Source organism: Pseudophryne corroboree, chromosome 3 (genome assembly GCF_028390025.1).
Source record: "Pseudophryne corroboree isolate aPseCor3 chromosome 3, aPseCor3.hap2, whole genome shotgun sequence".
In the NCBI taxonomy this organism is placed as follows: Eukaryota; Metazoa; Chordata; class Amphibia; order Anura; family Myobatrachidae; genus Pseudophryne; species Pseudophryne corroboree.
Window position 1 is genome coordinate 183,534,375 of NC_086446.1, and position 19,499 is coordinate 183,553,873.

At 43.4% G+C, this 19,499-nt stretch overlaps 1 protein-coding gene across 1 annotated transcript in view; it reads left to right on the forward strand.

Moving 5' to 3' along the window:
* Positions 1-19,499, forward strand: part of LRMDA (leucine rich melanocyte differentiation associated) — a 1,251,204-nt gene that overhangs the window by 892,304 nt on the left and 339,401 nt on the right. The window contains exon 3 of the mRNA XM_063958686.1: positions 2,200-2,316. Within this exon, the coding sequence (XP_063814756.1) occupies positions 2,200-2,316 (117 nt within the window). The remainder of the gene's footprint in view (positions 1-2,199; positions 2,317-19,499) is intronic.

Consider the following 19,499-nt stretch of genomic DNA (forward strand, 5'->3'; position numbering starts at 1 on the left):
TGCAATCAGCTCTGAATTACCCCCATTGTGCGGGTGCAGCTTTCATACCCTGGATGAGACTGGCTACATCTGTAGCATGAAGCTTTGTAGGAAGTCCAGCAAAATAGGACTTTATAGAAATTTTTATTCGATGTGTAAATATTGAGCTTATCACAATCTCTAATGCTGGACCAATCATCATCCGGCTCAAATTTCTCCCTTATGTCCTCCTCCCAGACTGCTTCAGAAGTTGATTTCAACATTAATAAGTAGAATGTAGAAATCAAGCCTCTAGACAGAGTATGGGTCTTCAAACTGTGGCCCTCCAGTTGCTGTGGAACTACACATCCCAGCATACACTTCCTCAGTTTTAGCATGCCTTAATAGCAAAACTGTGACAGGGCATGCTGGGATATGTAGTTCCACTTCCAGTGCTGCTGAGGGGGGGGGGGGGGGGGGGGAGGGTACTAATTACCCGTGCCAGATCTGATGGAGGTGCCCAATGGGGGCTTAAGTTACTCCCCCTTACCTCGCAGCTGCTGCAGCTTTTCTCCATAGATAAATAGATATTGTATATAAACTACAACTCCAGTGTTTTCCACTTTGCTATACCACACCTCCCAACTTTACGGCTTGATAAAGATTTACTTTGGCGCGGAGTAGCCGTGCCCCACCGGAAAAAGGAGGCGTGACCTCAGGAAAGGGGCGTGGTTTTGTAGGAGGAGTGCCGCAATCGCGAGCCATGCCCTTCTTTTCGTCACTGCGGGGGCATGCCCAGCGCTCTGTGAGCTGTGGCATGCCCCCTCTCCCTCTGTCTCCCCGCTGCTCGAGTGATAGAGGCTCCCAACTGCCCACCACCACCCCGGGACACTGCGGCCCGCGGGTGGGACAGCGGGACAGTCCCCAAAAAACTGGACTGTTCTGCGAAAAGCGGGACAGTTGGGAGGTATGCTATACAATCACGAAATATTGGGGGTCATTCCGAGTTGATCACTTGCTGCCGTTGTTCGCAGCGTAGCGATCAGGCTAAAAATCTGCATTTCTGCGCATGCGTACGGGCCGCAGTGCACATGCGCGACGTACTTTCACGAAGAACTATGCAGTTTCACACAAGGTCGAGCGACGCTTTTCAGTCGCTCTGCTGATCGGTGAGTGATTGACAGAAAGTGGGTGTTTCTGGGTGGTAACTGCCCGTTTTCCGGGAGTGTGCTAAAAAAGGCAGGCGTGTCAGCTAAAAACGCAGGCGTGCCTGGGAAAATGGGGGAGTGGCTGGCCGAACGCAGGACGTGTTTGTGACGTCAAAACAGGAACTAAACAGACTGAAGTGATCACAAGGAAGGAGTAGGTCTGCAGCTACTCTGAAACTGATTGAAAAAATTTCAGCACTGTTCTGCTAACCTTTCGGTCGCACTTCTGCTAAGCTAAGATACACTCCCAGAGGGCGGCGACTTAGCGTTTGCACTGCTGCTAAAAGCAGCTAGCAAGCAATCAACTCGGAATGAGGGCCTTTGATCAGTTTGTAAATATCTGGAGATTGTAGCAGATATTTGTGGTCTGGGCAGATAGATCGGAAAATCGATCGTTCAGGTGTGTGTGCAAGATTTTCCTGAATTATCGGCGAAACGCCGACACGATCGTTCGTACATATACTATACATTAATTCATGCCGATGTCCCAATTATTGGCAAATCGGCCCAATAATTGTATAGTGTGTACCTAGCTTTACTGTTATGTTTAATTTATATTTATTCTCAAACTGGGACAGAAATGAGTGGTGCTTGTTCTGGTCACTGTTATTAGTAACCATTACTTTATAGTCCTACCATATCCCAATCACAGAATGTCACACCTGCCACCAGAGTTTGTGTATGTGTGGTTTTTTTTGTATCTGGATGAGAAGTTGCAGTAACAGAATATCTATTTAGTTTCTCTATAGCTTGAGCAGATAATATTTTGACGCTGTTTGAATAAATAGGTTGTGTGTGTGCACTGTAGCAGAAGTGAAGGGGAAAAAAGTTCATATCCCCGGGTTTTGCAAATCTCCTATGAAAAGAATCCAAAGTGCACCTGTTTAAACCTTGTCGGAGAATTGTTTGAAGGGTAAACAGTGCTTTATAAAATGCATTATGAAGCTGACTTGTTCAGCATGGCAGTACATACACAGCAGTCTTTAATTATGTCCAAGCTGTCAAACTGGAAAGTCATATTTCTTTGTTACAGATCTGATCTGATGTCTGAGGGCTTTGAAAGCTGTAAAGATGAAAGACCAGAAAGCTATTCAAACACTTCATTCAAATATGCTGGAAAAGAAAGGGAAGACGTCACTCTTGGACTATGGTATTGAGGCAGCTGATAACCTAAACGCACTTTCTAGTTTTGATTAAAAGCCTACCGTTCAATCACAGATTACCCTTTGTAATTGATAGGGACTTTTGACAGTCTTGGGTGCTACTCCAGTGTGACATGAAATAGCTATGAACAAACACATCTGTAGATCATTTTCTTGTTTTCGTGATTGAAGAGAAGATAAACTTATAGTATTTACATTTAAATATAGTTTTTGCTTTCTTAAATGGAGCTTGTCAGCTTATATTTAGTGCTTACAACACTTCTTAAGGGCTTTTCCATTGTTGGTTTAATGATCTAGTGTGAACCTAAAAAACTACATACGCCCTGTATATCTTTTTGGATGATCTTTGTAAGAGCCCATGTACATCATATCTGTTCATGATCATTTAGTAATGGCTTATTCATGATAGCAACTTTTGGGGGGGATGGGTCAAGCTTTCTAAAGAGTGGAGAACTTGCCCATAACAAACATTTTTTAGCTAGCATTTATCAAGAACGTTCTATAAAATTATAGGTACAGTAGATTCTGATTGCTATGGGCTATTTCTCCACACATTAAAAGACTTGATTCTACTCAACCTTTGTCACTCTATAAAAGTTAAAGTTCTTGTGAAATTATGGCGCTTTAAACAGCCATAACGGTATAGTGGCATCTATGTCACAGTTTGATACTTAACCCAGCGACATTGAGGTTAGGTCCAGCGCTGCAAGTATGGTGGTACGCGGCGGTACGGCGTACCGGTAAGAAATTCCCAGCCGGAACGCTGTACCGCTGGGCTGTCCACCATACCTGCCTCCCGCTGGCATCTGTGTGAGGGGAGGAGAGCACAGCGCCTCTCCTCCCCTCAATTTTCTGTGATGTCCGCGGTCTTCGGCGGCTGCTGTGGCGGCGGGGTGAATATAAATAAGGCACCGGTTTGCTAGCCAATCGGAGCTCACGGACCGGCAGCCACGGCTCCTAATTGGCTGCCGGTCTGCGAGCTCTGATTGGCTAATGAAACGGCGCCTCATTTAAAATACCCCCCACTGGAGAGGTGACTGGACTTTACGAGCATTGAGGGGCAAGAGAGGCGCGCACTGTGCTCTCCTCCCCTCACACAGCACAAACAGACTAAGGCAGCGGTGAGCAGGGGGGTGCACACTGGGGCAATGTATATCTGGCATTGTGGGGACATTTGGGTATCTGGCACTGTGGGGGCAATGTACATCTGCCACTGTGGGGCAATGTACATCTGGCACTGTGGGGGCATTTGTGTATCTGGCACTGTGGGGCAATGTACATCTGGCACTGTGGGGCAATGTACATCTGGCACTGTGGGGGCATTTGTGTATCTGGCACTGTGGGGCAATGTATATCTGGCACTGTGGGGGCATTTGTGTATCTGGCACTGTGTGGCAATGTATATCTGGTACTGTGGGGGCAATGTATATCTGGCACTGTGGGGGCATTTGTGTATCTGGCACTATGGGGGCATTTGTGTATCTGGCACTGTGGGGCAATGTACATCTGGCACTGTGGGGGCAATGGACATCTGGCACTGTGGGGGCAATGGACATCTGGCACTGTGGGGGCAATGGACATCTGGCACTGTGGGGGCAATGTACATCTGGCACTGCGGGGGCATTTGTGTATCTTGCACTGTGGGGGCATTTGTGTATCTTGCACTGCGGGGCAATGTGTATCTGGCACTGTGGGGCAATGTATATCTGGCACTGGGGCAATGTGTATCTGACACTGGGGCATTTGTGTATCTGGCACTGTGGGGGCATTTGTGTATCTGGCACTCTGGGGCAATGTATATCTGGCACTCTGGGGCAACTTGTATCTGGGACTATTGGGGTAATATGTGTATCTGCCCCCAATATGTGTATCACGCACCCATTTTCATTGGCCACGCCCCATGTGGCATTTGGCCACACCCCTTTTTGGCACGCACATAGGACATTTTTTCTACTTGCACCACTGGTTGGGTCATAATGACCCGGGGTGTTAAAAATTACGTGCAGCTTTTTACTTAGTTATGTGACATTGCAGAATCTCTCAGTAGCTGGAGTTAAGACCCCTGCCTGCCCATTTCCTGCTACCACTCAGTAGGCTGACGTCAGCACAGAGGACTAGACGGGCACATACTCCAAAAAGGTTATTATGACCGGACCTCAGCGTTGATGCAACAATTTTGTGCCATTTCAGTATGTGATTTTTTTATTTTTATTTTATATATATTTTTAGATTCTACTATTAATGGATCTATACATACAGTATACTCATATATCTCAAGCGTGTTACAAATTAATATACCCAGAACACCCAATTCATAGATATGCAGGGTGAAACTGATTAGTTGTAACACTGATTTTGTTTTAGTTTTGTTTTAATTTTCAAAGATATACTTAAGTCAAAGAAAAAGTTTAATTTTAGAGGAAAAGTTTTTATACTAAGATTTTAGCAATAACACAGAAGTTGTATATTTTGTTGATTTTTTTTTTAAGTCTACGTAGAAATTAAAAAAAGTTCTTTCTCTATAACTTTTTAGTTTATCAAAATACCTCATTTATATTATTCTAAATATATTAATAATCTTCTAAAATCATCCTTAACATTTCACAATCATGCATAAATTATGCTCACAGCATAATGATCCACCTCAACGTCCGTGTAATAACTTTCCACAACAATGATGCCAGGTTAAATAAAAAATTTAAAAAATAATAATAATTTTGTTTGTAACTCTAAGGAGCACAGTCCAGCATAGAAACATATAATTTGACGGCAGATGAGAACCATTATAGCCCATCTAGTCTGCCCTTTTTGGGTTAAGTTATTAGTGTTAGTGGTTTGGTTAGGGTATTAAGGTAAGGATTGGGGTGTTAGTGGTAGGGTAGTAGGATTAATTGTGAAAGTTTTTGGATATTAGTTTTGGGGTTTAAGATTAAGGTTGAGGGTATTATATGTATACACACACACTCACATATATATATATATATATATATATATATATATACGCTAGTGTTAATTTATATGTCACAATCTATAAAACCCATCGGTATGTTTTTGGATTATGGGAGGAAACCGAAGCAGCCAAAGGAAACCTGTGCATACACATGGAGAACAACATACTGTACACATTCTCACCGACAGGGCATTGGTGGGAATTGAACCCTGGACTTCAGCATTGTGAGGCAGTAATGCTAACCACTGCGCCAACCATGCTGTCAATGTATCAATACTTTTTGCATCTTGATTCACTTTCGATTCACTTTTTTTCCTAAAGTCTCTATAAACCAAAAAGATTTGACAACAAAAATATCAACAAAATAAAATTACTATTGGACTATTTCAAACTTCTATAGTCAAACTTTTCATGTGAACACTGGTGTTTTAGTAGCATACACTAGTGCAATAGCAAAACCGTCCACATGAGCAAACTTTTCTTTCCCTTGTGTGTTTTATAAGCCAATATCTGAGCAAAATGGGCAGTTAGCGAGCACTCTCTGGTGGCTGTGGCCATGTTCTGCTTCTTCTGTTTCTTACCTGATGCTTTCACCTTGGCTAGTACCTGCTGTGGAAAGTAGCAAAGATTCTTTGCATACCGACATCTCTGACTGGGAATGAAAAGAGGAGTGTTTGTCACTCAGCAGCGATCATTCTTCAAATAAAAGGTTATCCAGACAGAGCCCTTAATCAGAGGATCGCTCTTCCCTGTCAGCACTGCCTTTTAAGCAGCCCTGATGAAGACTGGCTGTCATTGCAAGGCGAGACGGGCAGGGGCGATCTACATAAATCATTCTTACCTGCATCAGTGCCATAGAGATTGATTCAGAGTCTCTTTTCTTACATCCTCTCCCACTACCATTTCTCTTCATGTTGTTGGACTTTTTGAAATCATTACTAGGCTTCCACAATGGCAATCAGCTGATAAAAGTTGGGAACACTTCCTTTTTCTACCTAGGACATGTAAATTAGTAGTAGGCACTTTATATTCATGAAGTTTATGTCATTATGTAATTTGAACACAGGGGTGAGACACTACAGCTTAGAAGTTTCCCAAAAATGTAATTCTCCAACGCATTTTTATGCTGTAGCTGTTTCCACATGCTCCTCTGTCACTATTGTTGTGTATCTCTAATAAGTGATAATGTGTGCTATTTGTTTGTGTTGAATAGTTTCCAGAGCTTAACACAAAATGTCAGAGGTTATACTGTTCATAATAGACATGATCTTCATACTTGTATTCCATAATGTACCCAAGACTTTCCCTGTTAATCTGCTTGTTTTTTATTGGTAGTTAGATCTGTTACACCATATTTTCAATTTTAGTATTTAGAACACAATGAGATATGTATTGATTGTAGAAAACAAATCCACGATCATTTTCTCATTCTTTATAATAAATAAGTGTGTATATATGTTGTACACTCCAAACTGTATTTCATTTTAGATTTCAGGGAATATTTGATCCAAAATATTGTAATACATTATTAAGCCAGTCAACTCTGTCAGAGTTTCCCCTTCTGGCCAGTCTGACTCACAAAAACATGGAGATTGCTCTGCATCCTTTGCCAGCATGTATCACACGGAGGTTATACACAAACTGTGCTGTTTTCATGGGTTGAGGTGCACTAGCTCATGGGATAAAAGAGACAGAACCTCCCCCATGCATATCAATTAATGGACACCTATGGAATTACAGTAGATAAACTATAAAGTGCATGATCTGACTGATATGGTTCAGTGATGCATAATAGAAATTAATCTATTCACTGCAAATTGGTGTACTAGCCTTTTCTGGTTGTACTGGCCTACTCTAAATCAGTGGTTCCCAAACTTTGCTCTCAAGGATCCCCAACAGTTCATGTTTTCCAGGTCACCTAGCAGGTGCATCGGTGTAGTCATTACTCAATGACACATTTTAAAAGACCCACAGGTGGAGCAAATTATTTCACTTGTGATTCTGCGAGGAGACCTGGAAAATAAACTGTCGGGGTCCTTGAGGACTGAGTTTGGGAACCACTGCTCTACATGATTTATATGACCAAGCACCGATTGATACAATTTTATACATAGTAGAGTGATGATTGTTTAAATTATATACATATAAACTATATGGTTAAAAGTGTTTGGCCACACCTGTTAAATATTGAATCAGACCCATTACCACAGGTGTATAAAATCAAGCACCTAGCCATGATGTCTCCATTTGCAAACATTTGTGATACAAAATGGTAGTTCTGAAAAGCTCAGTGACTTCAAATGTGGTACTGTGATTGGATGCCACCTTAGCAGTAAGACTGTTCGTGATATTTCATCCCTGCTGGATATTCCATGGTCAACTATAAGTGATATTATTATAAAATGGAAGCATTTAGGAATGGGTGGTCTTCAGGTTGCTGGCGGCTGGGCTCCTGACGACCACCATACCTGCGGCGGAATCCCGACCGCCGGCATACCGACAGCTTTTTTCCCTCTTGTGGGTCCATGACCCCCCTGGAGGGAGAATAGATAGCGTGGCATGCATAGCGCGGTGAGCACAGCGAGCCCGCAAGGGGCTCATTTGCGTTCGCCCAGCTGTTGGTATGCCGGCGGTTGGGATTCCGGTGCCGGTATGCTGACTGCCGGGAGCCCAACCGCCGGCATCGCATACTACACCATTTAGGAACAACAGCAACTCAGCCACGAAGTGGAAGACCATGTAAAATCACACAGCGGGGTCAACGACTGCAAGGCGCACTGTGCATAAAAGCCGCCAATGCTCTGCTGATTCCATAGCTGAAGAGTTCTAAACTTCCACTAGCATTAATGTAAACACAGAAACTGTGCGGTGGGTGCTTAATGGAATGGGTTTCCATGGCCAAGCAGCTGCATGCAACTCTCACATCACCATGTCCAATGCCAAGCGATGGAGTGGTGTAAAGCACACCAACACTGGACTGTGTGGAAACGTGTTCTGTAGCATGATGAATCACACTTCTCTGTTTGGCAGCCAGATGGGCGAGTCTGGGTTTGGCAAATTCCAGGAGTATGTTAACTGCCTGACTGCATGATGCCAACTGTGACGTTTTGTGGAGGAGGTTAATGGTATGGGGCTGTTTTTCAGGGTTTGGGCTAGGCCCCTTATCTCTAGTGAAGGGCAATCTTAATGCTTCAGCATACCAAGCCATTTTTGACAATGCTATGCTTCCAACTTTGTGGCAACAGTTTGGGGAAGGGCCTTTTCTATTCCAACAGGACTGTGCCCCAGTGCACAAAGCAAGGAATATAAAGACATAGTTTAATGAGTTTGGTGTGGAAGAACTTGACTGGCCCTCCCAGAGCCCTGACCTCAACCTCATCGAGCACCTTTGAGATGAACTGGAACAGAGCTTGCGAGCCAGGCTGTCTCATCCAACATCAGTGCCTGCCCTCATAAATGCTCTACAGAATGAATGGGCACAAATCCCCACAGAAACACTATAAAATCTGTGGAAAGCCTTCCAAGAAGAGTGTAAGCTGTTAATAGCTGCAAAAGGGGGACCAACTCCATATTAAAGTATATGTATTTGAATACAATGTCATTACAGTCCCCGTTGGTATAATGGTCAGACGTCTGAATACTTTTGTCGGGTCCAGTATGTTTTACCGGCAGACTGGATGCCGGCAGCGAGTCTACTCGCCACACATCAGGCACGGTGGCTCGCTTTGGCATAGAGTGGCAATAGCCTGCGTTTGTCAGGATTCCGGAGATTGTAATTTCTGAGGCTGTCGGGTTTCCGATGTCGGTCTCCTGAATGCCAGGATTCCGACACCCGGTATATTAACTGCATCCCCTTTTGTTCATATAGTGCGTGTGTGTGTATATATATATATATATATATATATATATATATATATATATATATATACACTGCTCAAAAAAATAAAGGGAACACTAAAATAACACATCCTAGATCTGAATGAATGAAATATTCTTATGAAATACTTTGTTCTTTACATAGTTGAATGTGCTGACAACAAAATCACACAATAATTATCAATGGAAATCAAATTTATTAACCCATGGAGGTCTGGATTTGGAGTCACACTCAAAATTAAAGTGGAAAAACACACTACAGGCTGATCCAACTTTGATGTAATGTTCTTAAAACAAGTCAAAATGAGGCTCAGTAGTGTGTGTGGCCTCCACGTGCTTGTATGACCTCCCTACAACGCCTGGGCATGCTCCTGATGAGATGGCGGATGGTCTCCTGAGGGATCTCCTCTCAGACCTGGACTAAAGCATCCGCCAACTCCTGGACAGTCTGTAGTGCAACGTGGCGTTGGTGGATGGAGCGAGACATGATGTCCCAGATGTGCTCAATTGGATTCAGGTCTGGGGAACGGGCGGGCCAGTCCATAGCATCAATGCCTTTGTCTTGCAGGAACTGCTGACACACTCCAGCCACATGAGGTCTAGCATTGTCTTGCATTAGGAGGAACCCACGGCCAACCGCACCAGCATATGTCTCACAAGGGGTCTGAGGATCTCATCTCGGTACCTAATGGCAGTCAGGCTACCTCTGGCGAGCACATGGAGGGCTGTGCGGCCCACCAAAGAAATGCCACCCCACACCATTACTGACCCACTGCCAAACCGGCCATGCTGGAGGATGTTGCAGGCAGCAGAACGTTCTCCTTGGCATCTCCAGACTCTGTCACGTCTGTCACATTTGCTCAGTGAGAACCTGCTTTCATCTGTGAAGAGCACAGGGCGCCAGTGGCGAATTTGCCAATCTTGGTGTTCTCTGGCAAATGCCAAACGTCCTGCACGGTGTTGGGCTGTAAGCACAACCCCCACCTGTGGACGTCGGGCCCTCATACCACCCTCATGGAGTCTGTTTCTGATCGTTTGAGTAGACACATGCACATTTGTGGCTTGCTGGAGGTCATTTTGCAGGGCTCTGGCAGTGCTCCTCCTGTTCCTCCTCGCACAAAGGCGGAGGTAGCGGTCCTGCTGCTGGGTTGTTGCCCTCCTACGGCCTCCTCCACGTCTCCTGTATGTACTGGCCTGTCTCCTGGTGGCGCCTCCATGCCCTGGACACTATGCTGACAGACACAGAAAACCTTCTTGCCACAGCTCGCATTGATGTGCCATCCTGGATGAGCTGCACTACCTGAGCCACTTGTGTGGGTTGCAGACTCCATCCCATGCTACCACTAGAGTGAAAGCACCGCCAGCTTTCAAAAGTGACCAAAACATCAGCCAGAAAGCATAGGAGCTGAGAAGTGGTCTGTGGTCACCACCTGCAGAACAACTCCTTTATTGGGGGTGTCTTGCTAATTGCCTGTAATTCCCACCTGTTGTCTATTCCATTTGCACAACAGCATGTGAAATTGATTGTCAATCAGTGTTGCTTCCTAAGTGGACAGTTTGATTTCACAGAAGTGTGGTTGACGATTGACTTGGAGTCACATTGTGTTGTTTAAGTGTTCCCTTTATTTTTTTGAGCAGTGTGTATATATATATATATATACACACACACACACACACACACACACACACACATATACAGTATTAGCATTTCTGAGCATGGCCATGATAGCGACTATGGCCAGAGGATGGCATTAGCCGCATTGTTCTTATTATAGCATCGCCAGAAAGGGATGTTCTGATATCCCCCACAGACAGCATGCATGCTCCTCCCCCTCTTTTTTTTATCACAATACATAGGGCCAGAACTTGCTATACTTTAATAACTGACTCTTCAACGGGAAATGCTCTTATCGAACCACCTGCCTGTTCCACCTGTCACCACAATTACTGATTGCAGCCCTGCTATTAATGTCTACAAATAATGATTCTTATGTAAGGATAAGTGGTCTATTCACATGACCATTCATGCTAACTAATATGTATCTGCCCAAACTGTGTGTGGTAAAACTATATATAAACCAAAATACTCACAAGGCAGAGAATGATTGCCTCAGTGCAAACCTTTAATGGAAGAACAATGCCCCCATTCCCCATCCCCGCCACCAAATAAAATGAAATCAGAACTGTAGAGATTGATGTGGAATATTAGAAACACAAATTATGTTCCTTCTATGAGTGATCTGTGCTGGAGAAGATCCTTCACCTGTTTTTACAGAAAGGTGTCATCTTCTTGACTTTACAGCTGAATGAAAGAAAAAAAGGCCTCATTGATTCCCACTGGTTGTTAGACGCTAAAGAGTCCTTTTATTGACATGTCTATTGGCAGTTTTCAGTATATTCAGTGTCTAATTATCGCCCTCAGCTGGAAGATACACCTTGCAGTGCTGAGACAGGGAAGACAGAAGTCAATAGCTCCTAGTGTATTGTTCTCAGAGCTGCTATTGAGCAGCATGTCAAGGAGAGATGATTAATGTGACTAGAATGTAAAATTATTCTGATGGTCAGCATCACTTGACCTCCTGAAAACCCTCCCAAATGTATCTCTACGTTGTTCCCAACTTCATAGACTTTTTCAGCAGGGAGCTTTCTATTCGGTTTTGTAAAGCTGCTAGATGGATAACAAAGCTCCATACCTGACTGCCATAATGTGGAGCAAGTAACGTAAAAGTAGGCTTTGCATTTTTGTGCTTAAAATAATATTTTATCATAAGTAAGCCTTTAGAAGTACAGTTAGGGAAGCTCTTTGCCTTTTTTAGTAAATGGAACTTTCATATACTGTAATGTAAAAAAAAGTGTTTTGAACCTTTCTTGTTTATTAACATTTACATCCATAAAATTAACTACTGGGTGCAAATCCTCTGAGCTAACTCGTAGGCAATACAGATGAAAAGCATAAAACTATGCCCAGCATACACATTTAAAGGCCACTGCAAAAGTTACAGTCTCTCTTTAAAATGAGTAACGGCTTCTCACCTAATTCTATATTAGTAATAATACGTAGAAGTAGTACGTAGCAGTTGTAAAGAAACAAAGTTTGGTTCAGATTTCTTTGGCCTACTTTGCATGATTGTTGACTAGCATAAAAGACAATTGTACTTGTATGGAATAATGATAATCTGAATACCCTGATGGCCTTGCTGTAGGATACACTTGTTCTAAATTAGGGTGTGTTCCTCCTACCTACTCATGACTTCAGAGATTCTTCAGCACTGAGTAAATGACATTGGTTTTTCTCCGTAGGATCTAGATTTTAAACATATAAGTACATTTCCATAATTTAAGCTAAGTTGGACAGGGGAATGTATGTTTAATTATTATTATTATTATTTATTTATTTATTTATTCATTTATTTTAAAGAAAAACACTTATTGTCATTGTGTATACCAGAAAAGGAATTGTCCTCTGGAGTTAAACTTTTCCTATAAATGTGTATATTAGTGTTACTACCTTTCCATATTCATATTTCCGGACAGGGGGCATGGCTAAACACAGTAGGGTTACCATCATTTTAGAATGTAGTATATTTTACTGCACATGCCAAGTATGGAAAAGAGCCTTGCTGTGTGGGCAAATGTGAGCCCGGGTACATGTCATTTTTTACTTATTTCACACCAAAATTATTTAACACGGTCTCGAGCAGTGTCACAGCTGCTTGATACCATGTTCACACTGCAGGTTGGACCCATGTTATTGCCAAGTCATCCCTTTGCCAGTGCTTGGAGATGACATCATCTCCAAGTGCCGCTGATCCACCTTTCTGTTAATTTTAGTGTGAACTGGGACAAATTGGGTTATACCGTTCACACCACAGGCTACCTGGAGATGGGTTCGATCCTGGTTGCGACCAGGGTCAGATTCCCAGGTAACACAGCCCAGGATGACCCTTTCACACCAAGCCAGAATCCGGGTTCCTCTTGTCATAACCCGAATCAGAAGCCTGGTGTGAAAGGAGTATAACAGAATAAAAAGAGAGGTCAGGCACACTTTCTTTTAAGTTAAAAGTTTGCCTCTACAGGGAGCATGTTGTGCTGCATCCTCATCTGCTTACCCCTAAATTAAATACATGGATACAGGATGATGAAGTTTCTTTCTGTCTGGGACCTCTGTAAAGGACTAGTGCCATCTTCTCACAGCTTGATTATGTACTGACAGTGAGATTTTTTTAATCTATGTGATACCCCGAATGTAACACTGTTCCTTTTTGTATAATGAGGACTGCAGTAATGGAGTCTTTGAATATCCTGTGTTTCTACCAGCATGCAATACTAGAGAAACCAGATCACAAGGTTTCGTGGTAAGCAGAGGCGTCGGAATGGGAGATGGCAAGGGGGCAGCATGCCCCCCCAAACGTGACAGATGCAGGTGCAGGTGATGGGGAGCGCTTATCCCCTGATCCCCGTAGGCAACTCCTCCTTTAAAAAGTGTGCTGCCACAACCTGCTATGCCTATATACTGTCCTAGCCGGCTCTTCACTGATGCATTACTGGGAGGAGGCTTGGCCATGCTAAGCCTGCTGGGACATCCCCGCCTCCTCCCGGTAATGCATCTATGAAGAGCTGGCTAGGACACGACATGGGGCATAGCAGGCTGCGGCAGCACACTGTTTTTACAGGAGGAGTCGCTCGGTGGTAAGTGCTCACCCGCACTGTGGGGTGGGGGGTGATTATGAGGTTTGGGGGGAGCGCCAAAATTTATTTTTTTTTCTAAAAAACCCCGCCCCCCAAAACATTGTTGCGGCACTTGTGGTAAGCAAGGTTTTGTGGTAAGCACATTGGTGTACAACACTGCACACCCTGCACCCATATAATTATACATACACCTCCGGAGTCCCGCGGCAGTGGCCTGCGGGTACAGACACAAATCACTGTGAAAATGGGCATTGCATACATTTTCCCCTGTGATTTGCGCAGATGCAGTAAACTGGCATAAAGCCAGAGTCTACTTGTTGCCAGAGAGGAGATGGCACGGAGCCTGCACGTGAGCCCTCTCTTCTCTTAAATTGTCCTTGGATGAACTTGTCTACTTTAGTGTGGGGGGGGGGGGGGGGGAGACATAGCTATTGTATGATACAGTCTGGTTCGTGGACCAGTTTCTTTTTCCTGAACTGTATGTCCTATAAGAAATTATTAAGGGCTGGTATTGTTAATTCTAATTGCTCTTAGGAGAGGAATTGTCCCATTACTTAAATCATCTTCATAAAGTGCTAGGCTCATTATTGAACTGAATGCACTAAGTGGTTGGTTATAACAAAACATTTGTAGTATTATTGTTGAGGTATACATATAAGTTTTGTATTTTTAGTATCTAATAAATGTGTGCTGCTATTCTACAAAATGTTTGATGATGATAATAGTTATAATGAGCACATCTTTTTTATATAATTTAATATTATAATTTTATTTTTCTAATATTTTGTTATGTTAATTATACTAGCACATTTTTTTCTACAATTGTATAATAGTTAAATTAATAACACATTTATAATATTATTTCTGAATATTTGTATTAATATTCTGTTATATTTAACCACATTAATGGCATTTTTCTTTTCTAAAAACCGCTTTAGGTGAAGAACATGTATTTAAACTTACCCTAAATGATTTAAGAAAAAAATAAAAATAATAATATTTGGATTTAAACAAACATCTGATCATTACCATCGGAACATCAGGAACATTACGATGTTTATTTTACCAGCGGATGCTCATATGAGCAGCCACCGGGTACACAATAGGCGGGTTCATTTTCATTTCCTGCTAATGTCTGTAGCTGCTGGGTGGGGATCCTTCTGTGGTGACCGATCAACAGTGATCGGCAGCATGGCAGACACTGGTGGAAGGTGCAGGGGAGAGCAGCTATGGGAAGATTCTATACCTGCAGCCATGGCCACCATCAGTGGAGGACTGCTGGGACTCCAGTCCCGGGCCTGGAAAGAGAGGGGGGCCCACAGGATTAGGGAGACTATATATATATATAATTAATTTTTTCGAATATATTTTTTAATTTGCAATACTTGCTATATGCTAGTCACAGTTCAGTGACTACTGTATGTCAAGGGTATCCGGACTCCAGGTCAACACCATAGGTCGACATGGACAAGGTCGACATGAGTTTTTAACATTTTTAATTTTTTTTAACTTTTTCATACTTTACGATCCACATGGACTACAATTGGGAATGGTAACCTGTGCCAAGCGCAGCGAGGCACCGTGCCCGAAGCATGCTCGCCATGCAAGGGGACACGGTGCACTAATTGGGGTTCCCAGTCACATTACGGAGAAAATGACACAAAAAAAACATTAAAAACTCATGTTGACCTTTTTCCATGTCGACCTTGTTCATGTCGACCTTTTGTCCATGTCAACCTACTGTGTGTCGACCAATTGGTGTCATCCTAATTGGTGTTGACCCAGAGTCCCAGACCCATGTCAAGTACTAGGCAAAAAAAAATGACATCTTTTACAATCATAATGGATAAAAGGCACAATAATTTGCCTTGGGAGGGGTCCTGCCTATTCCATCAGTCATGGGCCCTGCAATTGCTGATGGCAGCCCTGTCTGCAACCGCCCACACTGTGTATCTGACTGGTTGCATCGTTCACGACCAGATCTGATAACGCACTGCCTGGTGTAGTCACGAACAATGTGACCATGCCAGGCAGGTGGTTAATAATACTGTACTTATGTATAATATACATTCAATTATTATACATTACTGTTAATATATGAACTGTTTACTGTTAATACAGTGCAATGCAACTATCTCATTTTCATCCTATTAAGCACTGAATACTGTAGATAAGCCTGTAAGTAGTGATTCAGTTACTTAAATGTCTTTTTATATACAGCACTTTTTCCGTAACTTGGCGCTTCTTGCGTAAAACCGTACTATACTTGAGCCATTGCATTTCATTTATTCTTTCACAGGCAACTAGGTTTTGTTACCACAGAAGAATAGTTATTTTAAATATCACATAAGGGTACACAATTGCGCCTGAATATGTGGTGGTAATGGTTGTAATACTAAATGACAAGTATACGCTGTATATATGAAGAATAAGTGTATTTATTCTAAAACAAAATGACAGAAAGAGAGAATAAGTGGAAAAAGATGTGAAAAAATAGGAAATTAATACATTAATGAAAGAGTGTATATATATATATGCATATGAAAGAAATCTATACATATGTATACTTTGGTCCGCAGTCCAGTACAATAGAGTGTGGCGTCCCACCTCGTTTAATTGTGCTCAAACTACTACCACAATGTGTGGAGGGGTATATACAACACAGTCCCAGAGGACAGGTGTCCTGTTTCAAACAGACTGCCTTAATCATATTCAACACAGCAGAGCTCTCTATTTCTGGACACATTCATCACCCACGGCGCTGAAGACTGCTGATGAACAGGAACAGGTCACGTGACCGTGAGGTGCAGGAAAGTGAAAGTGAAACCGGACGAAAAGCTGCAAGACTGACAAGGAAGCAAGGTGACAGCGGAAGTTGGGAATCGAGCACAGAAGAATAAGGTAAGGGCTCTGTAAGTGGGGAGGTGCACTGCGGACAGTCCCGCTCCGGGTCTCGAAGTCAGTGACACTTTTCCCCCCCAGAGACACGACCGCACTCCTCGGATCTGGCCGGCGGCAGACGCCTGTCTACACGGGCGCCTTCCGCAGCCACAGACCGAGTCAGAGAGCGGCGAGTCCAGAGCCAAAAATTACCTATCTCCTGCAACTCATCCCTCCCGCATAGCCACCTGGGGTACCCCTTCATTTGCTAGCACCGTCAGAAGATCACCTCACCCCCCCTGCCTCTCAAGACAGGATCAAGCTGCTGCAACAGACTTTTTGACCGTGACCCCCGTATATTACTGAACGAGCTCCTCTGGGACTGTGTTGTATATACCCCTCCACACATTGTGGTAGTAGTTTGAGCACAATTAAACGAGGTGGGACGCCACACTCTATTGTACTGGACTGCGGACCAAAGTATACATATGTATAGATTTCTTTCATATGCATATATATATATATACACTCTTTCATTAATGTATTAATTTCCTATTTTTTCACATCTTTTTCCACTTATTCTCTCTTTCTGTCATTTTGTTTTAGAATAAATACACTTATTCTTCATATATACAGCGTATACTTGTCATTTAGTATTACAACCATTACCACCACATATTCAGGCGCAATTGTGTACCCTTATGTTATATATCTTTAAAGAGGTATTGGGTTTAACCTCCACCACAATTTTGCTGCCACAGCGTTTATCCACACAAGTAGAGCGCTGGATACAATTTGTTCATAATTTTAAATATCACGCCTATTTACATACAATTTCTACATCAAAAAAGATTAATTTGTAAAACAAAATGTGCTGAAAGAAAAGGTGTGAGGAAAGCTGTTCTTTATGCATGCAATCAGCTTTTACTTTCAGTCATTACTGTATATCCCACTGATAGTGAATGGTCAATAAAAGCATCGGGAATACAAGATTTACTTGGTGCCGTCTGCCCATTTATGCACTTGCTATTGTGTGTTCCTCTGGTCAACATCAACTTTGATGTTACCATAGTTTTAATTTAATAGTAACCCCTTAAAAAGACGTTGATTATTTTTTAGATTTTTTCTTGTAGATCCTGCTGAAGCCCCCATCTATTGATCCTCTGCTGTCTGGCAGCTGTCAGGTGTAGTGGTGGGGCTAGGAACTGCATTCTTCTGTTCATGATGGGGCAGTGTCTATAGAATAATCAGTATTCAAAATGCAGAATTGTTTGTAGTCAAGGGTGTAGCTACCATAGGTGCAGGCAGTGCAGCTGCTATGGGGCCCAGAGCTGAGAGGGGCCAACCTTCCCTGTCAAAGTTACACGTGTTACATACATTTTTCGCCATTGGGTGGTACGTAGGGGTAAGTAAGGGTCCTTTCAAACTTTTTCCTTGGGGCCTGCAATATATCTACGTATGCCCCTGGACCTGCTCATTGTAGTGTGGTATAAAATGAACTGGATGGCATTTTTATGTTATATAATATGAACCAGGGCACTGTAATGAGGCACAATATGAACGGGGAGCACTATATACCATAATGTGAATTGGGGGTACTGTGCGGCATAATGTGTGTGGCAGCTTTGAAATGTGACATATGGTGAACTGCTATTATTTATTTCTCTATCGTCCTAGTGGATGCTGGGGTTCCTGAAAGGACCATGGGGAATAGCGGCTCCGCAGGAGACAGGGCACAAAAAGTAAAGCTTTAGGATCAGGTGGTGTGCACTGGCTCCTCCCCCTATGACCCTCCTCCAAGCCTCAGTTAGATTTTTGTGCCCGGCCGAGAAGGGTGCAATCTAGGTGGCTCTCCTAAAGAGCTGCTTAGAAAAGTTTAGCTTAGGTTTTTTATTTTACAGTGAGTCCTGCTGGCAACAGGATCACTGCAACGAGGGACTTAGGGGAGAAGAAGTGAACTCACCTGCGTGCAGGATGGATTGGCTTCTTTGGCTACTGGACATTAGCTCCAGAGGGACGATCACAGGTACAGCCTGGATGGTCACCGGAGCCTCGCCGCCGGCCCCCTTGCAGATGCTGAAAAGAAAAGAAGGTCCAGAATCGGCGGCAGAAGACTCCTCAGTCTTCTTAAGGTAGCGCACAGCACTGCAGCTGTGCGCCATTGCTCTCAGCACACTTCACACGGCAGTCACTGAGGGTGCAGGGCGCTGGGAGGGGGGCGCCCTGGGAGGCAATGTAAACCTATTTTTTGGCAAAAAATACCTCACATATAGCCTCCGGGGGCTATATGGAGATATTTAACCCCTGCCAGAATCCGTTGAAGAGCGGGAGACGAGCCCGCCGAAAAAGGGGCGGGGCCTATCTCCTCAGCACACAGCGCCATTTTCCCTCACAGAAAGGCTGGAGGGAAGGCTCCCAGGCTCTCCCCTGCACTGCACTACAGAAACAGGGTTAAAACAGAGAGGGGGGGCACTAATTTGGCGTTAGAAATATATAAAAAGATGCTATAAGGGAAAACACTTATATAAGGTTGTCCCTATATAATTATAGCGTTTTTTGGTGTGTGCTGGCAAACTCTCCCTCTGTCTCTCCAAAGGGCTAGTGGGTCCTGTCCTCTATCAGAGCATTCCCTGTGTGTGTGCTGTGTGTCGGTACGTGTGTGTCGACATGTATGAGGACGATGTTGGTGAGGAGGCGGAGCAATTGCCTGTAATGGTGATGTCACTCTCTAGGGAGTCGACACTGGAATGGATGGCTTATTTAGGGAATTACGTG